The 23,045-nt window shown below is 40.8% G+C and overlaps 1 protein-coding gene and 1 long non-coding RNA gene across 10 annotated transcripts in view; one reads left to right on the plus strand and one right to left on the minus strand.

Annotated features, from left to right (window-relative positions):
- The window catches only part of LOC116441101 (leucine-rich repeat flightless-interacting protein 2), a 62,620-nt gene extending 48,978 nt beyond the window's left edge, over positions 1-13,642 (plus strand). For 2 of the 7 annotated variants that reach the window (XM_032102653.1, XM_032102663.1), the window contains 9 exons: positions 292-384; positions 2,748-2,840; positions 6,130-6,231; positions 6,482-6,614; positions 7,895-7,944; positions 9,725-9,845; positions 10,856-10,935; positions 11,892-11,996; positions 12,754-13,642. In XM_032102653.1, the coding sequence (XP_031958544.1) occupies positions 292-384; positions 2,748-2,840; positions 6,130-6,231; positions 6,482-6,614; positions 7,895-7,944; positions 9,725-9,845; positions 10,856-10,935; positions 11,892-11,996; positions 12,754-12,864 (888 nt within the window). In that variant the 3' untranslated portion in view covers positions 12,865-13,642. Of the gene's footprint in view, positions 1-291; positions 385-2,747; positions 2,841-6,129; positions 6,232-6,481; positions 6,615-7,894; positions 7,945-9,724; positions 9,846-10,855; positions 10,936-11,805; positions 11,997-12,753 lie in introns of all 7 variants that reach the window. The other 5 variants (XM_032102672.1, XM_032102685.1, XM_032102690.1 and 2 more) reach the window with 3 other exon arrangements.
- LOC116441181 lies at positions 2,234-16,864 on the minus strand. Of its 3 annotated transcripts, none has more exons than XR_004238940.1 (3): positions 16,704-16,864; positions 16,046-16,210; positions 2,234-2,485 (listed from the first exon to the last, which is right to left on the minus strand). It is a non-coding gene; the product is annotated as an uncharacterized LOC116441181 (long non-coding RNA). The 3 variants fall into 3 exon arrangements; XR_004238936.1 differs by lacking the exon at positions 2,234-2,485 and adding an exon at positions 11,022-12,611; XR_004238935.1 differs by lacking the exon at positions 2,234-2,485 and having other exon boundaries at positions 13,781-16,210.
- Positions 16,865-23,045: the final 6,181 nt, after the last annotated feature.

A 23,045-nucleotide genomic window follows, 5' to 3' on the forward strand; every position in this document is an offset into this window, starting at 1 on the left:
TTTTTTCTAATTATAAACTACAGAAATCTGGACTACTTAGTAAGAACAGCTGTAAACATTCAGAGTAGCTTTACTTGTTAGTATTGGGCTTAAGTCTTTATGGCATCTTTTCTCTCTACAGTTTATTAAATAAAATCTTCTGTGTAGTAAGTATTCTGGACAACTTATCTAGACCACTTCAGTGATACAGTGATTTTTTTTAACTGCTTGGTAGGTATAATTTCTCAAATCCTTGCAGTAATCTCTTACATAACTCAAAATAAATATAAATAATGGATTTATTTAATACAGGAATTGGAAAGACAGAAACACACCTGCAGTGTTCTGCAGCATAAGCTGGATGAATTTAAAGAGGGCCTTCGACAGAGGGATGAATTGATAGAGGTATGTTCATATGAGTGTATGATAGAACCTGTGCAAATAAATATCGTGTAAGATTTGAATGAGAATCATACAGAAAATAGGATTAAACATAATCTTGCATTTTTAAGGAAGAATTTATCTTGTTTTAGTGGGTAGAATTTAAGCTACTGATCCTCCTAAATTTATGAGAATGTCTCTGCAAGGTTTTCAAATGTATGACACCTTGTAAAACCTTTAATTCTTGTGAGAATTGTGGTTCTCTCATGAATGTTCCTTATATATTTCTTTGCTGTGAGGGCAGAAGTAATATTTGTGTGGCCAAAAATGTTTTTCCATAGCTAGAAGTTCTGATGTGTGGATAATACCAAATGTTATTCTTTCTTTTCCCAGAAGTTTCCATTTCAGTTATTTCAGATTTTTATATCAACCACTGAAGTTTGCCGTAGTGAATATTTGTTTGCCTACCAGTCAAGCATAATACACAGCAATAGTGGTCAGCATGTTATTGGGTCGAAACCATGTTGCTGGGTGTGCAGTATGTTCTTTTCCCCTCTCACCCTGTTCTTTTTCCCCTTTTCCCTTTTATTCTGGAAACAAACCCACCCACCCTGAAATCCCAGAGTTATTATCAGTCTTAATTTTAAAATGGTCCACAAAGAAATATATATATACATACATATAAATATATCTTGTCAACAGTATGTGGGTGTCCATTTCCCAATGATTTTAGTTGGAAGTTGTAGTTCAATTATTACATAATTTTCCCACTGTCTCTTCATTTCAGTAAAAATTGATGATCATTAAGTGTATAAGCCGAAGTTTCCACTGTCATTTTCAAAAGCTGTGTAATAGTCATTGATCCTTTATTTCTTCACTATACTCTTGTGCTCTCTAGGGCATAGTACTGTAACTCCAAAAGGTTTCTGAAAAGTCCCAGTTCTGTTTTGGAAGTATTATGCTTCATGAACTGGAGTTGGTATGACTTACTAGCAGAAGAAAAGGATTAAGATTACCCTAAGTATCAGCATTTTGAGTCAGATAAATGCTGACAAGCAAAAAACCTTTAAAAATTCTGTTGTAGCTCTGTTGCTTGCTCTAAGTTATGTTTGACTTCGCTGAGAATTAAAGAACAACTTCGCATGTTCTTTTTTGGGGTTTTGGTAGGGTTTAAGTATATGAACCAAGAATATAGAGCAGATGTGTCTGGAGCATTTGCTTTGGTAGAATGTAGCATGTGTCAAATATTCACAAATATATCCAGTTCCTTTGAAGGTTTGACCTGTATTTACCACTTATTTGTGTCGTTTCCTCATCTATTAACACTAACAGGAAATCTAGCTGAAGCCATGTAGCTTTTTGCAGAAAGACATTGTCTTCATTCCCAGATGTAAAATCAAGTTCACTCATTAAGAGGGAAAAAATTGTCTCTAGCCCGCAAAATTCTTATGTCATCTTCATAGCTAAGACTTTAATTATGTTTGCAGGGCAAGCAGCAAAATGCAGGGACAGTCAGCTAAAAAAATAGGAATATACTTGATAGGTATTCATATAATATCAGAGAGCACTCAGCAGTTGTCTTTCACTTCCTGGATGTTTGATTCAAACTCCCTTCTTTATACTTTAAAGATTATTTTATTTTGTAAAACATTAATAAAACCAGTTGTTAACATTAGTATTCACTTCCAAAGGGGACTTGAAGGTATCTGGAAATTACAGCAGAGTAATTGTTCCTATCCACAGACTGCAGTGGGAACAGTCACTGAGGGAGCTGGGGTTGTTTGGCCTGGAGAAAAGGAGACTCAGAGGTGACCTTATCACTCTCTACAACTTCCTGAAGGATGGTGGGGGTTGGTCTCTTTCTCCAGGCAGCAACGGACAGAGCGAGAGGACACAGTCTTAAGCTGTGCCAAGGGAAATACAGGTTGGATATTAGGAAAAAGTTTTTCACGGAAAGAGTGGTTAAATACTGGAATTGTCTGCCTGGGGGGGTGGTGGAGTCACCATCCCTGGATGTGTTTAAAAAAAGATTGGACGTGGCACTTGGTGCCATGGTTTAGTTGAGGTTAGGGCATCAGTTGGACTCGATCTTGAAGGTCTCTTCCAACCTAGTGATTCTGTGATTCTGTAAAGAAAAGTAACTCTAGCTGCATTAAGTTTTCCCGACAACATTCATTGACTAGAATTAAATACCATTCTCTTGCATGAATTAATGAGAAGTATATTACGTTAAACTGCACACTGTTTCTGTAACTTCATGCTCATAAACTCTTTGGTTGACTTTTATTACTTAGTTTCCTTTATCTATTTTAATGTTTGGGATTTTTTTTTTCCATTTCCTTACTTCTCTTTCCTCTTTTATTCTTCCCTCATCCTATTTACCACAGGAGAATCAACGTATGCAGGAGAATATAGACTCCATAACCAAAGAAGTGTTTGATCTCCAGGAGACAATTAATTGGAAAGATAAAAAAATAGGGGTATGAATCAAATGTGGGAGGAAAGTATTTTTTTAATTTAGAAGTAGATGGATGCCCTCTACACCCCAAGGAATGCTGTGTACTCCAAAGAAATTAAGGCCACACCCACCTTAAATGCATAAAATGTTTTGCAGTCTTTCTCTTCAGAAAACAAGCCACACTTTACTTGCATAATGATAAGTAGTACTAATTAAATCTGTAACATGAACTGTTACACGTACAATTTTACAATTTTTTTACAAAATTTTTAATGGCATGCCTAGTGGTAAAAAATAGGATCTTTAGTTGACTTCTGCGACTAACTTGCTCATTCCCATATTATGCTTCTGATCCTTGCAGGATTGGTTAGCTTAGATGTAACAGTGAACCAAGCTGGTTTTGTGATATGACACACGAAATACTTTGGGAATTGAGAGTTGTAATTGAAACAATGGTTGTAGGTGACCTTTTGAGGAGCATCTGTAGGGCTCCTATATAGGAAGAAAAGTGGTACAGGAAGAACTGTGCTGATACTATGCAGCTAATGTAGGTCAGGCAGGGTTTTTCAGCTTCGCTTCTGGGCAGTGTAGAAGTCGTAGAGCTGAGTCAGACTGACCCTCAGTGATCACTACATGGCTCTGAACTTGCAGATGTTCTGGGACACAAGTACATTGCCGGGTGGCAATAGGGAGTTAATTGGAAAGTCTTCAAAAAGGAATTGTCTGCCTCTTAACAGCTCAAGGGGTCATTTTTCTCTACCTGAATTTTACACCATATTTCAGTATATGCAGATTTCTTTGAAAATTGTTTTATTTGCTGGAGTTCAAGTCACTTTGAAAAGTTGCCTTTTAACTGATGGTGCCCAGTTCAAAAGCTATGCTGTCTTAAATTTTTTTCATGTTTCAGTCTTTCTCTTCCATCATAAAAAAAAGTCAACATTCTAAAGTTTTCTGAATATTCTTCTGAAAGCTTTTTATCTTTAATTTACCCTATTCTTTCCATACTTATTTCTCACATTTGTATACTGGACTGTCTCAATTTCTGCAATATTTTTGTGCTCTTTCAAATACATTGCCAGAGTTAGTACAAGCATATCCCATATTCAAATATAGCCAGAATGACAAGAAAGATAGATATATTTTCCTTTAGCCAAAATTGCCCTGCCAGTTTGTGTTCTTATGAACACCATAGCTGGTTATTTTTCTAGTTAGGTTTTTTTTTTAACTCTCAGAATTGAAGTCTCTTAGATATGAAAGTATAAAAATGCTGTTCTTTCTCATATCTATAAAAATTTACACACTTTTCCTAGCTCATAGTTTTTGAGCCTTTCTCCCTCCTGCTGAGCAGCTTTGCTAATTTTTACCTATTCTAGCTTTAGAAGTCTCTGAGAAGCTTCACAGTGTAGCTTATAACTGGAATTGCAACCTAATTTTACAATGTATACAAGACTTTTTAGCTGTTTTAGAGAAAGAAAGGGAGGCAAACAGAACAAAAATAGCACAAGTTTGTTTTATACCTGCCTTCTTATGTTGTCCTGTTTCTACAGTGATTGAAATTTGTGGTTATATTTGATCTTAAATTAGATCAGTTTGAGGACACTGAGTTATAGCTTTGGGTAATACTCCTGAAATATACAGTTATTTTACTGTTTAGTGGCTCCAAATTTTCAATTAGTAATGGCAACTCTGAGTTAGGACCCCAGACGTCTCTTGCATTCTGGCATATGATCAGATTTTGCTCATACCAGTATGGTAAAACATCCCTGCAGAGCTTTATTGTCCTGATTCCTGTTCCCTGCCCCGATAGAAGAATTGCAGAGGTAAATTTTGTGCAAAATCCATGTCATATTAAATTAAACCCTGAGCATACAAACAATTAGGATTTTTAGTGGTTTTGAATAATGTTTACTTAGATCTACATAGGTAGAAATACATAGTTGTATCAGTTTCACTTCCCTTCCCATCAGAATTTTCTGATTTCCAACACTTGTGTATTAGGGGGTAAGGACAGAAAATACGTTTGGGGAAGGTCAGCATCGTCACAGGACACTGTCGAGTACACACAATCTGTGTGTGATTCTGGGCCACTGTGTCCATTCTCTCAAGTGGTGAGCTTACTTCCCCTTCCCCTACCACTATTCTTCAAAAATTAAAAAGATGTATGTGTCTTTTAAGTAGAGCACAAAATGATGTAATGATTAAGGTTCTTCATGCCATATATAATGTAGTTAGAGATCTAGTGTGTGCTAGGAAATAAAAGGACATCTTACGAATTTTTAAATTAAGATGTCAGCTAATGTTTTCACACGTTGATTTGCCTTTATTTTAAATGTTACATTTACATACTAATACATCAAATTGTCAAAGTTTTCTGTTGAAACTGAGTAATGCTTTAAAACATTGCTCTAGTACACAGATTCTAGATGATTATTAAAATCCAGCATACTGCAGTTATGTGGGGCAAGTACAGTACAAATGTATACACTTCCATTTCTTTCTTGGTATCAATCCATTCCTACACATTCATGCACAACATAAGGTTTAGTTGGATCATTTTCTTGGCAAAAATGTGTGCATACTTTTGCAGTTGTTGTATGGTGAGGATTATTTGTAATGCATGCAATATCGAATGCTGCCCAGTCAAATGAAAGTGTCCGACTGTCAGGTAACACCGCTCCAGCATAGGTAGGCAAACCTATTTACATCCATATTTCACTTCTAGCTGCCATACTTTTTTTGTGCTAAAATAGTGCTACCAGTGTTTGCTGCCTTTTTTTTCCCTCTAAAACTGACTGCTTTGGGTTTAGTAAATGGTGTTGTAACCCTTAAGCAACTAGTAAAATACACTAGTATTTGTGAGTGGATACATTCAAGGTCTTCGATGATGTATGATTTCTACTTCTGTACCTTATAAAAGGCAGAGAAATTAGTTCAATAGATGTGATGTTTTAGGATCTTTGCCATTTGAATTTTAGCAATTTTATTTCTTGCTGCAGAGTGCCTCTATGAAGAAGAATCACTTATTCTTTTGGTACTCAATTTAGTTTATCAAGATTTACCAAAAAATAGAATTCACTAAATAAAAAATCTACTAAGAGTTTTGAAAAAAGTGTTATGACAAATGCAGCATGAAATTAGATATGCAACTTGGGGAAGGCAGTTATCAGAGATGTATGTTACTACATATTTAAAAAGCACTTTTAATTTCTTTACTTTTATTGAGCTCTTTGTATTTACTTGTAGAAAATCTTTCTGCTGTCATATGCTTTTTCTCTGTGCCATTCTTTTTCTTGCTATCTGCCTGAGCCCAGGCCCTAGAAAGACAGAAAGATTACTTTGACTGCATTAAGAATGAGCGAGATGAGCTCAGAGAGGAGTTGGCTGACCTGAAGGAAACAATGAAGAGAGGACAGGTATGTTGGTAGTAGTTACTTTACAGTAACAGAAATCCAGGAACGGGGCATGAAATCAAGGTCAGTAAAAAAGAGGAAGAATGGTTACTATTCTTTTGCAATCTGAAAACCTGACCTTAGGGTAGGATAAATGGTCCATATAATTGTAACAGTTTCAATGAACTTGAAAAGCTCTTAAAAAACTTTTCTGTTCATTTATATTTTAGCACTTCTGTTGTATGACTAGTTTATTTTTCTTTTGCATTTTTAGAAACACGGATTAGTTATAATTCCGGATGGCACACCAAATGGTGATGTAAACCATGAATCGGTGGTTGGTACAATAACAGTTTTATCACAGGAAGCTGCTCAGGTCTTGGAATCTGCAGGAGAAGGACCACTAGGTAAAAATATCCTAGCATACTTTATAGAGTTTTTGAGGTCTTTGTTGCCTCTCGTTCACAGTGGGTGTGATTTACAGATGCAGATGCAAGCACCTGTGATGCTTCTGGAATATATGCTTATACAATTTTCAGGATTGATTTTAATTTTTTGTTTGTTCTGAGTAAAAAGACAGATGTATCTTTTGAGTAAGAAAAAATATGTGCTTAGATGTTTGAAACGGATTAGTTCTCTTGGTCCAGTTCCTGTTCTAAAACTGTCAGAAAACATCTTGCTTAAAAGTGTCATCTTTTGGATTAGTATGTTTTCCATTGTGTTTCATGAAAATAATTCTTTAGAAGTATGCATAAGCATTGAAAGAACAGCAAGTGCAGTCTTCCATCACATTCATTAGAAAAATACACATTCACATTTAAAAACACTGAAAAAGTGACAGGGACAACAGAGACGCTAAGTGGGGGTTTCAGGGTTAGGTTACTTTAACTTGCTTTTATCCTTAGGTTGAGCAAGTTGTTGTATGCAAGGTCAATCCACTGTAAAACTCTGTTAACATGTAGAAAAACATCTGTATATACTTGAATTATACTTCTACATAATATATAATAGTTGCATATTTTTGTATTGACAGAAATTAGACTTGATATGTATTTCTGCTGTGGCTCCCTCACAGGGAAATACAAATGTCATTATGCTTCATTTCTGTCAAAGTTACAATTTGTAAGGGAGCTGCTTTCAGCAGTGTTGCTTGATAGACTGTTTTGTAGCCATTACTGATCTTCCGACTAAGTAGAGATATTGCTGCATTCCTGTGGATCCTTTTCCAGGTACTTTTTTTGTTGTTTCGGAACACTTTTTGCAAACTTTCTAAACATATGGGGAAGCTTAGTGGCTTCCCTGAAGTGACAACAACCTTCAAATAAGGCAGGGAAAAGAATACACAATCAGAAGAAACTTTTGTTGGAAATGGCTGTTCTGGATATGGAACAAAATTGTTTTAGTATTAAAAAAAAATCTTCAGTTGTTAATTTGCTTTAAAGATTTAGTGAACTCTGAGGTCTTGCTTTTAGAATTGTTACACTAATAAACAGTGCGAATTAAATACTTTTTCCTTTTTTCTGCTATTAACTGAAGGTTGTTGTGTTATTAGTGAAATATCAAAGTTTTGTGGTCCCAGTGCTATTAGCTTTGAAGAGCATTTCATTTGGAATGTAACAAAAAGTTATGAAAAACATATTCTTAGTTACAGATTTCTCTGATTTTTAATTGTGTTCTTTGGTTTTAGATATCAGGCTACGAAAACTGGCTGGAGAAAAGGAGGAATTACTGTCCCAGGTAAAATAAGTTATTCCTGTCAGAAATAGACCTTTGTGTATCATTTTGCTGATACAAATATATACTATTTATATATAAGCAATAAACAAATGTTAAGCACCAAAGGTGCTTAATCAAATACATAAGCACTAAAGGAAAATAAAATGCTCAATTTCCTACCTCACTGACTGCCAGGAATCAGCAGTTTCTCTTGCTAGTGTCCTTATCCATGGGACTTTGATCTTGGTTGGTAAAGAAACGTCATTTCACTAACTGGTTAGCTGAACTAACTTGTTCCTGACTCTACTATTAGTGCACATACTTAAAGCTCTTTCTTTTATTTTGTCTTATGGAGAAATATTAAAGTCAGTAAAACTACACTCTCATAAGCTCAAGTGGAATTTTTTCAAAATTACTGAGTGATCCTATTTCATTGATAATTTCTGTTACTCAAAGAGAAAATTAGTATTATCAAAGTAGTTGTGTTTGAATACAGCTCTGTTTTGAGGAGAAAGGACTCAAGCAAACATACAGCCATGGAGCAATTGTTAAGAATACTACAGTTTTTGCCCTTCTAGTTGAAGACATTGCAAATTTAAACCATTGTTGTCAACATTTGGTTTTGCTGTGAATGAACTTTAATTATAGTATAGATACTTGTTTGGAATGCCAATAAAGTATAGTATTAAATATATATAAATATGTATGCACATATTTATCACTGTATAATTTAAAAATCACTGATCATCTATTTGATTTGTATCATGAATGGGGGTTTTTCAAGTTAACTCATACACTGCTAATCTGTAGGGCAATATTTTTAGCTCCTACTTCTTTCATAATGTCCATACACAGAGGACATAGCTGAGAAATCTGTGTTCCCTGACTGTTTCCGCTGTCGATATTCCCGTGTCTCGCAGCCATAGGGAGGAGGAGAGAAGATCCAGCAGGCAGGAATTGTGCAGCAAGATTGATTTATTTAAGTATTTTACAAACTCTTTTATAGGCCTTTTCTTCATAGTCTAATTGGACAAAGGATCAGCCACCCCTTGGGGGTGATTGGCTAAAATCCTAAAACATCCATTGTCAAAATATTTTTCTACTGTACCATAAACATAGTTCTACAAGGTCGCAGGTGTTCACAGAACTTCTGCTATTATCTTCCATGAGAGAGAAAAGTATCCCACGGTTTAGAAGAACCAGGAAAATTCCTTGCTAGCAGCATTTTTGTATCCACACCTGACTACTGGAAAAATTGAGAGACAGTTTCTGTAGCATGAAATGGAACTGTTAAAGACTAATGTGCACTACAGACTTGCCTAGGACCATTGTTTCCGGGTGGAGTATGAGAGAGGACCCCCTAAAAAAGCCATGGATTATTCTCTCTGTAAACTGACTAGGATATTGTTCAATATCTTTGTGTGTGTTTAGAGCGGAGAAGATATGCAGTAAAAGAAATCCATAAATGGAATTTAATGCCATCTCCTCTTCTGAAAAGTGAGCTGTGTTAGTTACTGGGTGCTCCTGCACTGTGCAGATATCACTGCAGCACTGACCAAACTGGTGGGCTTGGGTTGTGCATTGACATTCAGAGGGTACTCGCCCAGTGATGGGGCTGGGGGGCTACAGCCACAGACTTCAGGGACTGACTCCCCTGCGTGGCTCTACTATTCTTGTTTACAGAACCTTCTCAGCCAGTGACATCTCAGGACTACTCTGCCTTTCCACCATTGAACATTTAGATACACAACTACTGACCTTCTGGGAGTCTCTTTTTCATAAAGAAACACTTCTTTTTCAGGTTAGAAAACTGAAGATGCAGTTGGAAGAAGAACGACAGAAATACTCTAAAAGTGATGGCATGAATCCAGATATAATAGGCTTAGAGAATGGCTCTGACTTGCAACTAATTGAAATGCAAAGTAGGTATATGGTGACTGTTCAAAGTTATTCTTGCAGAGAGGACCTCCAACTCCTTTTGTTGAGCACTAGTAGTATTGTGAGTGACTACATTGTTGAGCAGATGGGTTTTTGTTGGTGTATGTCCTTGCATGGAATTCCTCACTGCAGAATAGCTTAAAAATCTACCTCTTTCACTGTTGAATAACAACATTCTGGGAAGTTATTTTTCAGTTGATAACCTTGCCTAGATTAGGTGCCACTACTTGAATACAATTTTTAGACAATAGAATTTCAGCTAAGACTTTTTTTAATATCTATTCTACGTGATGATTTTGTTCAATCTCTGATACAGAAACTTAATCTAGAAGACTATTGTCTTGAAGCAAAACATGAAAATTTATTTAACCTAATATTTAGTGTTGCTTTATAGAAGCACTAAGCTGCTTTTCGTTTCAAGCAAGCTATTTCTTCAGCTGAAAACTTACTTGTTTGGCAGACTGTCGTTTAATATGCTTGTGTCAATGAACATGAACAAAGCACTGGAAATGTGAGGGCTCAAATGTAACACCAAAATAATTTGCAGAGCTCCTTAGAGTTTATCAGTCAAGTTCAAGCCTTGTGCTCCTTACTATTCAAATACTATTACAGATGTCTAAGTTGAATGTTGCTGGTGTTACGTTTATTAAAGGTCTGACATTTCGCAGTGTGTGTTGATTATTATGTTGATTCTGTTCTCTAAGGAATTAGTTTGCTCAGCTAAACACGTGTTTTAAAAGGTGTGTATCTCATTGGTGCACGTGAGATTAAATGCACACTTTTATAGAGACAGTAGTTGTGTTCTCTAAATAAAGGAAAATTACTTCCTTTCCATACTCTCGAAGATTGCCGAAAGAACATTTACCTCTCTGTGATCCTGTGTATGGGCTTCTCAATAAAATGGTCTTTTTAATGAATGATCTTTTAATTAAAAGGGAAACTGCTAGTTTAGAGAGTTGCTTTGACTAACATATTCATGTCAAATTTTGTCTAGGAGATGCCAACAGACAAATTAGTGAATACAAATTCAAGCTTTCAAAAGCTGAACAAGATATAGCTACTTTGGAACAAAATGTAAGTGTCTTTCTTCATGTTTGTTATTACACTGCACACTTCTACAATACTTTTTTCAACAAAAACTATGAAAGCATATTTCCTCATTTAATTTACTGATTGATACTTATTTTGCATAGAATGACAGCACAGTTTTTGTATTTCCTGCAGTTAAATACCTGCGTACAGTCTAATCATAAGGGAAAATCTACCAAGATGCTGAACTATAAAAACATGTTATTGACTTAAAAAGTGTGATTGTTTTCACAGATGTATAACTCTCGAATTTAGAGAGTAAATTATGTGCCTTCCACAGTATTTAGAGCCTTCTTACAAGTAATTAAGTTAAATAAATTTATTTTCTTGAACTAGTAGCTTCAGTTCCTCTTTATATTCTGCCATACTTTTGTATTTTAGGAACTTAACTACAGCTTATTACCTAAAAACTACATAAAGGATTATAATTTAAATCACAGATGCATATCTTTTCTCTTTTGCACAGATTCAGTCTAGTAGCCTGTCATGTGGATTTAGGGGTAGCAGGGAGCTGTACATAGAACAATCCAGCCAGTGGGTTTTAACATCTACAGGTTGCAATCAGGATTTGTCTCAAGCCCTCTCCTTACTGAACTCTGTGGTTGGGCTCAAGACCTCTTTCATCATGTCCCCAATAACAGTTCACAGTCTCCTTTCTACTTTGCACCTTTTCATATGGTTTCTGCTTTTCAACTTTCTACTTCCATTTTTAATCCCATGGGTTTCCCAATTCTTGATTTTTTGTATTCCAGCTCTTCTCTCTCTGCTTATGTTGATTCTGTTCTCTAAGGAATTAGTTTTCTGATCTAAACATGTTTTAAAAGGTGTGTTCTTTAACCTTCTGTCTGTTCTCAGCTTTGTCCTGGGAAGAACAGCTGGTGGCAGGTGAACTCCAGGTGGAACACCTGAGTATGTTCCTTTTGTCTTGTTTGGGTTTACAGATTGGACGACTTGAGGGACAGGTTGCAAGGTATAAAAATGCAGCAGAAAATGCAGAAAAAGTAGAAGATGAACTCAAAGCTGAAAAAAGGAAGCTTCAGCGAGAGGTAACCGACTTGGTTTCCTTTCCAGCTGTATGTTCCTTTCTGTCTTGAGCTGCTCTGTCTTTTGCCTCCCAAGCTCTGTTTTTTTTGTAATCTTCAGTTACAGCTTTTAATTGTTTTTTGAGATAACCTTCAAGTCTTAGTGTTACATTCAGCAGACATCTAGCACATTAAAGTAATACTAACTACAATTCAATGCTGTACTTCCTTGGAAGAGAGCATCTAAGTGGTATTTTTTTCTAAATATGATAACTTGTAATGTTTTAAAGTAATCCTTCTACAAAAGTTGCTGGAAAGTTGAATGATCCCTATGTCAAGTGACAGCCTGGGAATTTTCCAACTTGCACCTCACAGGATTCTGGGAAGAAGCTGTATTTAACTGAGCTGTTGATCATTCTTGCTTAAGAGCTGCTGCATCACTAGCATGATACCTGCTAACTGTGATGGGAATACATAGCTGTATGCAAATAATAGTGGTGGACAGTACTTTACCTTGTTCTAGGTAAATTGCTTTCATGTAATGGGAGGCTGCAGGCACCTAGTTCTTTTGGAATGAATACAGTTCATGTTTCAGTTGCTTCACACTTATTTTTAACAGTTGAATTCTGTTTAATCTGCCTGCAATAATGAAAGTGTTATATCTTAACTTCTGTGGCATTCTTATGAAACATATAATACTTTTATTCCTCTTACGAAGCTTGAGAACAGCACAAAGTCCAAACAAGCTAAAGTGATCATAATTATTTTTTTCATTTTATAGTTAAGAACAGCACTGGATAAGATAGAAGAGATGGAGATGACCAATAGCCATTTAATGAAAAGGCTGGAGAAGATGAAGGCAAATAGGACTGCGCTTTTATCTCAACAGTGAAATGGAAATTGAAAATACAATGCACTGCTCCTTGAATAACTAGTCCCTAGCTTGTTTATAAAAACAGACTTTCAGTGGCACAAACTATGTGAACGCTGAGCTGTCACTGGTGGTTTAGTTTCATAATTAAGTGACACACTTTTTGTAATTTATGAGAGAATGAAACGTAGATTGAATTCCCATGTGAATGACAGCAATTTTTCAGTAGTGTTTGATTCTAGAGTCAAAGATGGAGCACAATGCTGTATGTTTTTACAACTGTGGAATCAAGTTTACTCATGATCTCTTTTGGCTGCTTTAATGATGCTTGATGCTCAGAGACAGCTGCATGAATTCAAGACACTGTATTACAAAACTAACATATACTTGCTTAAGACATCACACAGCACAAGTGCCTTTTATCTGGTGCAATTTAAACTTCATTGTTGAAATAACCTTTGAAACCAGAAAGCATTTTATTTTAAGATACATTTGGGGTATTCCCTAAACTTTATACATTTTGAAAATACATTTTTTAAAATATTTAAATTTATAAGAAAAAATAGGGACTGTATATAAAGATCTGCTTCTTTTGCATGGGCACATCTGACTTCTATGTAATTTTGTCAAATACTAGCCCCTGATACTCTTAGTATTAAGAGTACAGTTTTAAAAATGGAAGTTATACACCATCAAATTGTGTCATCCGCTTAAGTGCGAATTGAAATTTTATGGTGGGAGGAAGGGGGTGAGAAATGTGGCTAAGGAGTTTATTAAATGGACACTTTACTGACCAAAACTGGATGTTTTGTGTTTTCTTTTGAATACTGAGATGCTAACAGGACAGAGCAAAATCTGTAGAATAATAGAATCTGATCTTTATATTCTTAACAGGTATCTTTTTGCCTTTGGAAGTATGAGTTTGAATTTTTTTTTCTTAACCTAGTCTGCTACTGTTTGACAGTATTACCATGGAGCAGAGGAGCTTCACAAGGAAAAAGGTGTTTTCTGCAATGATGTGGTTTATGTTGGTAGCATACTCCCTGTAGACAGTGAATACTATTAAGAACTTCCACTCTTCGAGCTGACAAGTAGGAAATCAGTAGCACCTGCAGAGGCCATTCTGAAGTGTTTGAAGTGGCACTGCCCCTGTGTTGAACTTTTCTTGAGGCCAGCAGGAGCCTTGGTCTGAGAGGAATTACTCTTTTGGACATATAAAGGGTGTTTTCATCTTGGAAATTGCTACCCTTTTGGGAGTATTGCTCAAAGCAAGGCAAGTTTCAGGACCTTTGCAATCCCAAGAGTTAGTACCTCTGCTTGACCAGAGCTGTTTTCAAAGAACAGCCATCTTGACAATGCAAAACTAAAGCTTTCTGTCTCTGGATGTCTTCTGGACTTGAAAAATAAAATTCCTTCCCTGTTGAGATACCTAAGTAGCAGATCTACTTAGGCCTGTGTATTAAATAGGAGACAATTACAGTTTGGCAATCACGTAGATCATTGTGCTGTTAACTCTTTGCTTTTTGTTGTATACTTATTCAGTAGAAACTCTCAACTCTTGATGAGTTCTTAATGGTAGGTGTTCTCAAGATAAACGGATACTTAGGAGGTTTTCAGTGTTTACAAAACTCTGTTAAAACTTTATTTGGCATGTGGTGGGGGACCTATCTTCTGATTCACTTCTTCTAAACCACCCCATTGAAGCTGGACATTTTATGGCAGAGGGAAAACTGCAGCTTCAATTGTAAACCATGACAGTCAGATAAGGACTTTTTCTGAGGTAGAGATAAAGCATCAGTACATTCTTTCTTAAAATCAAGACTTCTAGTAGTTTTTTAAAAGAAAAATTACAAAGTGTTAGCATGGGCATGTTAATTGAAGAGATTCCCAAGTTCTTGCTACCAGAAAATTAAAGCAAATTCAACAAAATATCCAGAGCAATAGCCGAATGGGAGGTACCAGGAAAAGCAGTAGCAAGGAAAAAAACCAAAATTGTTATTTTATCTTGTTACAGGTATAGGCATGAAAAAAATTGTGAGTAATAATGAGTGACAGTTGGATTGCAATATGGAAAGCTTTTTTTATATTTATTTTTACCAAAGCACAATTTATTTAATCAGAACCAGAGAACCAGTGTATCTGTGACAGGCAAGTGAATAGAACATGATGGTACCAGTATTGCTGGAGACCACACATTGCTTGTTGGCCAAATAAAAGACAAATATTAGGTGTAATTATGGAAAGCTTATAGAAAAAGTTACTATATTTGGTCAGTTCAGTTGGGGTTTGGTTGAGGAAAAAGTGTAAGTTGTGTTTAATTATATTACTCAGATAATTTTATAGATAGTTGCAAGGGGACAGGGACAATTTTTAGTGGCTCTTGCATGCAGGGTTATACCAAATTACTGCTCACAAAAAGGCATGAGGTTAGTACAAAGTAGGCATAAAGATAACTAACATGGCATAATACCATTTTTTCTTTTATTGAGGGCATGTTTTTTTAACACCCAGCATGGTTTGTCCTTTCCTCAAGTTTATGGGGTTTTGTTTGGTCTGTGGAGGTCTGTTAGGGCTGGGTGAAAACATTTGGTGATTGTGTTGTTAGGGGACAGACAGCAGCACCAAAAAGGTATGTGCCTGTGTGGCAGTTCAGGGTCACTGAAGTAGCTACTGCAGTTTGAAACAACAGGAGCTGTTGTTTCATTTTTCAGGTTGCTTAACCCCCTCCCAACTCCAATAAAGCCAGTGTGTAAAGGACACAAAGGGTTATCCTAGAGGAAGGGGACCAAAAGCTTGGAAAAGGATGAAAAAATACTCTGATTACAAAAAAGTGGTTTTTTTGACAGCAAATAAACACCCCATCACCACCACCAAATTGACAGGCTCAGTGATGCTGTTTTGCTGTGATGAGGTGCTGGCACTTTGGGGACAGAAACCAGAAAATGGTCAGTTGGAGAAGGCTCCTGTCCACAGCCTTCTCTATTTGCAGTGCCTGAGCTACTGGCCATGCTCAGAGCTGCACCCAAACCTGATCAGTTCTCCATTCTGAAAGAGAGCAGGGTGGCAGGACTTACACCACCTCCTCCAGTTAGCCATGGGAGATCAGCCTCCTTATACTTGGAAGGGTGGGGGGAAGCATATGTGCCCGCTGCTGTCTTCCACTACCCATTATGCTACCCATGCTGTGAGGTCAGGTACCCACCTTAAGAGACCTGCTGCTGGAAGAGGAGCTGATCCCAGATGATGTCCTCATCTGTCTTGAAGGAGATGTACCTGCAGATAGTGGCCAGGGTAGCACTGGCAGTGAATCCACTCTGCAGATTATCACAGCACTTCCCGATGCAGTCCAGGCACCAGCTAGAATCTTCTTTAAAAAACAAATTACAAATGCATGAAAGTAAATGAAAAACAAAAACGTGGAAACAAGATAAAAGGTAAAATGGTATCACTAGATCACAGGCCTGAGGAAGACCCAACCATTATCTGCCAGGAATAAACCTCCCCACAGGTGGGGAAAAAACTTGCCTTTGCCTCTCCCAGCCCTTCCTCAAGGGCCTGCAAAGCAAACTTGCTGGTGCATGGATTCAGAACTCCTGCTTCCACTACCCCCAGGGGCAGATGCTTTTGTCAGGCTCCCCCCACCCCAGCCCATGCCAGGGTGGGTGGTGGAAGCTGTTAGCAAGGCCAGGAACCAGCTCCCCTTCCACAACATTCATGCCCTCCCCCACCAAAAAAAACCCTGGCAACTAGCTGAAAAATTCCCCACCATAGCGAAGCGGGGAACCTCTAGTGCCCAACCAGGCTGGACTATGCAATGCCTGGAACCAGGAGTGTTTCCCTCTTACCAGGTGTAGACTCACCTTGATTTCAACTGGGTGTAGACTGTCCTCAAGGAAGGTGCTGTAACCACAATCAGCTTTGCCCTGCTGGTGGCCAAGCCAAGGATGTAGATACAAAAATGCTGCTAGCAAGGATTTTCTTGCTATTTTCTAAGTCCGTGAGAGACTTTTCTCTCTCACAGAAGAGGTAGCAGAGTAGGTAAACAACCAAGCCACCTGCAACCTTGAAAAGTCTTGGTTTTAGTATAGTAGAAAAATATTTTGACAATGGATGTTTTAGGATTTTAGCCAATCACCCCAAGGGGTGGCCGATCCTTTGTCCAGTTAGACTATGAAGAAAAAAGTCTATAAAAGAGTTTGTAAAATACTTAAATAAATCAATCTTGCTGCACAATTCCTGCCTGCCGGATCTTCTCTCCTCCTCCTCCCTATGGCTGCAGGACAGGGTGATATACCCTAGGGCCCAGGCCTGCGGTAATATTTGATGCTGCCCGACGTGATCTGCACGCTGCAAAGTGTCCTGCTGCTGCGAGCCAAGCTGAATTCCTCTAGAGCTACGCTATTCCCCTTCCCCCCCCAGGAGGTCCGACGTGACTGAGAAATGACGAACAGCGGCTCACAAACCAACGCTGTGGTACTGGTCTGGAAAGGTGTGTTTAGCATATTGCAAACCTCCATTTCTGAAAACTCAGTTCGGGAATTATTAGATTGGGCTACTTTAAAAGGGATTTCCATGGACAGAGATACTGCCCTGGACTTTGCCTTATGGCAGGAACTTGGCTGTGCTGTCCGGCACGAACTCCCAACTGGGGACCCAGCAGTGTTAGAATTATACAAAACCTGGCGTTCGTTATTTATCCTGCTGACAGACCTTGACTGTAGCAGCTGAGCTGGCTCACCTATTTCGGTGATGAGTGACGGAGGAATGTCCGAGGGCGCAAATGATGGTGAATCAGAAAAAACACCCTCAGCTCCACAAGCAGAGCCTGCGCCGCCTCACCCTGCACAATCACAGGACTCTGCGGCCCCCAGGGACCCTACGCCGGCAGAGGCGGGGGGGTCGGGGCAGCAGGAGGGCGCACAGCCTGCCTTGCCGCTCAGCTCGGCGGCGGCCACGGCTTATCCAGGGCCGCGAATTAGCGGCTTAGCGAATTGGACCCCCAGAGCGGCTCCTAGCCTCTTTGCCTATGCACCAACAGAGCCAAAATCGCTTGGATCTAACTTCTTAGCCAGCGTAGCGCCGGGCGTGACTGCACCGAGACTGCCTGGGTGTGGTCCACTGCCCTCCTTGGTGCTGGACTGTTCTGCACCGCTGCAGAACCGAGCCATCGACCTTTTAATACAGCATCTGCCTTTGCTGACAGAGTTACCGAACCTATCCTGGCAGCTGGGAGAATTGCTCAGCCTGCAAAAGCAGCTGCCGCAGATAACAGAGGCACCTCGCCATGCGGGGTGCACCGGGCCTGCGCCGCCAGCACCGCCAGCCGGGCCCGCGCCGCCCGCGGGAGCCGCAGCTCCAAACCAAGGAGCAGCGCAGCTGGCAGCGAACCCGGAAGTAGCGCTGCCGCGGGAAAAGCCGGAAGCGGCGGCGGCTGCGGAGCGGCGGCCGGGGGCGGGGGCAGCGGCGCCGAACGCGGCCGGGGAGCAAGTGACGAGCGCAGCGCCGGGTGCGGCTGCAGCGCAAGGTCCAGCGACGGCGCCGAACGCTACCGCGGTGCAAGAGACAAGCGTGGTGCCAGGCATGGCCGCAGCCCCGGAGATGGCTGTAGCAGCTCCAGTACCGGTTCAGTCGGGACTGACCGAGACGGCATGCCGTAAAGGGGCTGCTGTTCAAACTGCAGCGCAACCAGCTGTAGTCTGTGCTGTCTTTTCTGGCTCTAGCCAACCTAGCCAATGTGCCCCTCTCCGTCCACCTCTGTTCGCTCCCAGCACCTCAGAGTTGCCTTTGCCTGATGATTCCTCGTCGGGAAGTGAGGCAGATGAGGTTCTGGCCCCAGGTCGTAAGGCGGCTGTAGCCGTGCGGTGAAGGAGAAGGCTCCACCTGGACCTTTCAGAACTGCACGGTAACAGTGCGTCCAACCCACTACAATCGCTTCTTAGAGTCAGTTAGGATGCGAGCATTGGAGGAGGGTGACTGGAGGTTATTGGAAACACTTGGAATGGCAAACAGATTTGAGGATTCTGGGGGTAATCGAGAAGCTGTTACACTCCATCCACAGGCTGTGCCAGAAGTTCAGGATGGTAGTTACTCCCCAAAAGGGGAGATCCAAGCTTTCCCAGTGTATAAGGCTCTCCCAAATTCAGGCAAGCGTGATAAGCATGAGGTGATTGCTTGGAAAGTTGCTCAGGACCTCCAATCCAAGGTGGCACAATATGGGCTAGGTTGTGCTGAGGTTATGCAGATAATAAGGGTGATAAATACAGATTTGCTTTCTCCATTTGATATCAGACACTGAGGTCAAATTCTATTTCAACCTGTACAATTTACCGTTTTTGAGAAAACCTGGAGAAAGCTGGCCGACAAGGCTGCATTAGGGAATATGCAGCTCCCTGCTGCCGATCCTAGGCGGACAGCAGGAATGGATGCTTTGATGGGGACTGGTCCCTTCTCTGATCCCAGTCTACAGGGTACCTTGTCCTCTAGCATCCTGCAGCAAGTTCAACAGGTCAGCCAGCATGGCTGCCCTGTTGAAAACCATAGAGTTGTCAGCACCCAGAAAGCGATATACTGAAATAGTTCAAGGGAAATCAGAGTCATTCCTCTCTTTTGTAGAGAAAGTCGCTGCTTCTCTCCAGAAGCAGGTTGACGATGATGGGTTAAGACAGATGTTGTTAAGGCAGTTACTGAGAGATAATGCAAATGAAGAGTGCAGAAAAATCATAGATGCCTTACCAGGGGATCCTGAGGTAACAGACATGGTCGAAGCCTGCGCTAAGGTGGGATCTGGGAACCAGAAAAGGTCTGCTTTGTCTGCATTCCTGCAGCCTGTCCACACATCTTCTGGTCGTGAACCAAAGCAACCAAAACAGGCGAAAAAACGGAAGTGGCCTAAGCCGAGCCAAAAAGAGAACACACCAATCCCTCAGTGCAAGAGGTGTGGCAGGCCAGGGCATTGCTCGGACTACTGTAGACCTCTGACTCATGCCGATGGTCGGCCTTTGTCGGGAAACTTCCACCGGGGAGCAAGGAGGGGGAGTTGCTCTCTGATGCAATCGCTCCCCCAAGAGTGGCACAGGTACAGGCACAGGCCTACCCAGCCACCCTGGAGACGGCACCCAGGGATCAGACGGGTTTGACGTCCATACCACAGCAGCAGTCAGACTCTAGTGGTATTTATAAGGTTCCCTTGGATGCATATGGACCCTTAGCCCAGGGATCCAGTGTGATGCTGGTGGGAAAACCTGATGTTGCCCATCAAGGAATCTTAGTGCACTCAGGAGTTATTGATGCTGACTTTAAAGGTCAGATTTGTGCTATGGTCTCCACACAAAAACCCCCTGTCACTATTCCTGAAAAGACCTGCCTTGCTAAATTAGTGCCTTTTAAGTCTCGTGTCCCCGGGATAGAACAACAAACTCACGGATATAGCGGCAGTGGATCTACAGGACTTCCGCAGGCCTTCTGGACTGCAGACATCTCTGACCAAAGGCCACAGATGACATGCACCCTGGTCCTGCCGAACGCCCGTCCACCCCGGACTCAGCTTCGAGGTTTGATTGATATGGGTGCTGATGTAACGATCATCTCCTTCTCTGCGTGGCCTCCCTCATGGCCTTTAGCCCCGGTGGGATCGGCCATCGCAGGATTTGGAGGAATCACACAGAGCTATTTAAGCAAACGGCCTGTGGTGGTGAGGGACCCAGAGGGGCACTGTAGCGGGTTGAGTTCGAAACCGGGCAGAAACACCAATTAAATGTAGTGGTTTTGATTCAAAATATCCATTATTTACTTATTTTCCTTCTGTGAGATAAGAATTAGGAGAAAAGCAAAGCAGGCACAAACCTTAAACAGTTGCAGTACAATGAAAGAGCTTTATTACTAACAGAATTAAAAGTAAAGAGAAAACAACAAAACAAAATTAAAGTAAATTCCCCCCCCCCCCCCCCCCCCTTCCAGCACTTCTCTCCTTTTATCCAGCTCACACAAAGGGATAACAGAACATGGGATGTTAGTCAGTGTTGCAGTTCTTGAAAAGTCTTTCTCTTATGCTTAAGGAAGAAAAGGTTTTCCTTCAGTTGCACGTGGTTCCCAAACTGCCACCAACAGCACACCCGCCCGGAAACAAACAGTCTGCTGTGTGTAGAACATCTCTCCCATGAAGAATTTCACAGTTCTTTCATACTACAAAACATGGGCCATCACATGGGGTTATTCATCTTTTTAAGGATAAGTTATTTTGGCCTGCACACAGAGGCTTTTCTTCGCCACAAGTCTCTAACAGCCTCTCACTACTTCTATATAGCCTGGCATAGGCATTCTTCACAATCTTCACAGGCACACGAGGATACTCCATCCCCCCATGTTCTTTCATTGGATTAAAGAGACAAACAGTTTGCGGTATTACGGTTTCTTACCACGGCATGCAAGAAGGTTTCTTTTAAGCTGCGCGCCAGAATCGCGGCACCGCCCTCTTCTCTCCCATCGCCATTTCCAGCTCCGTCCCACGTGACTCACTTCTCTTTCTCTGACTCTGAAACCGCCATGTTGAAGGGTGTTCTTGTTCGGGCTTGACGGTGGGGAAAGCCTCGCTCCCTCTGTGCTGCTGGCTGCACGGTGTCCTCTTCAGTTCAGCACGAAGTGTGCTGGCTGCAGACAGGAGGCTCTGCCGGCTCCCGCTGGCTCCGCCGGCTCCGCATGGAGAGGAGAGGGACCCGCCTGTCCCCAGAAGCTGCGCTGGATGGGTTTAGCTGTGAGCAGTCCATGGCTGGTTTGAGCTGCCTGCGGCTCTGGGACAGTCCCCCCACAGTGATCCAGGGTCCGTGCCGTGGTGCTGAGAAAGGGGGAAAGGGGCAGTGGCCCCGGCCCGGCCCAGCGGGGCCGGGAGGCTCGGAGCCCCCCCACCTTCCAGCAGGCGAGCTCCGACCAAAAAAGGGGAAGTCCCGCCTTTCTGTGCGGTTTAAATATGTAAATTGTGAGAAGCGTCATTGGTCTTAAAGACTGTCCATCAACTCAGGGTCAACCCAACACAGGCACCCAGCTACAATTAGGCCTTATGTTGCTACCACTTCCCTTAACCTTTGGGGACGGGATGTGTTGGCAGCTTGGGGCGTACGGATTGGGACATATTTTTAGCAGGGGTCACTGTGCATAAGGGCGCACAGTATCCTACACTGCCTTTGCAGTGGTTCATTAACACCCCAATCCGAGTCAGACTCTGCTCAGTTAGTTGAATTAAGGGCTGTTATCATGGCTTTCCTGCGATTCTCACAGGAACCTTTGAATTTGGTTACTGAAGCCGACTAGAAAAAGCTTTGTATAAAATCAGTCACCTTACAGTACCACAAAATTCAAATAATCCTGTTATTCTGAATAATTTTTTCTCATTGCAGTCTGCAGGTGAGAGACAACTGCCCCGGGCAAAAGTCTGGGTACGGAATTTACTCACTAACCAGTGGGAAGGCCCGCATGAGCTTATCGTTTGGGGTCGTGGGTATGCTTGCATTTCCACAGATATTGGGGTACAGTGGCTACCTTTAAAATGCGTTCGCCCTGACCTACAGCACCAGAGGCAGAACAGGCAACCTCCAAATGATGACTGGAACACCAACCATCCAAATGGCGACCAGAATGTAGATCATCAGCCTAATGACTCTTCTGATGATGACCAGGATGTCAGCCATCAGGCAGATGGTCCTTCCACAAGCAGAGACTGGGATGGTCCTTCCACAAGCAGAGACTGAACTTTAAATTTCTTGTTATGGAGTCAGATAGTTAAAGCCTTAAGGACATATTTAGAATTAATAACTGATGTAAATTTCCATTTAGGATTAATAGTAGAGTTGTTCTCTTATCAAACAAAAAGGGGGAATTGTAGATACAAAAATGCTGCTAGCAAGGATTTTCTTGCTATTTTCTAAGTCCGTGAGAGATTTTTCTCTCTCACAGAAGAGGTAGCAGAGTAGGTAAACAACCAAACACCTGCAGCCTTGAAAAGTCTTGTTTATGGTATAGTAGAAAAATATTTTGACAATGCATGTTTTAGGATTTTAGCCAATCACCCCAAGGGGTGGCTGGTCCTTTGTCCAATTAGACTATGAAGAAAAAAGTCTATAAAAGAGTTTGTAAAATAATTAAATAAATCAATCTTGCTGCACAATTCCTGCCTGCCGGATCTTCTCTCCTCCTCCTCCCTATGGCTGCAG

Source organism: Corvus moneduloides, chromosome 1 (genome assembly GCF_009650955.1).
Source record: "Corvus moneduloides isolate bCorMon1 chromosome 1, bCorMon1.pri, whole genome shotgun sequence".
NCBI classification, from domain to species: Eukaryota; Metazoa; Chordata; class Aves; order Passeriformes; family Corvidae; genus Corvus; species Corvus moneduloides.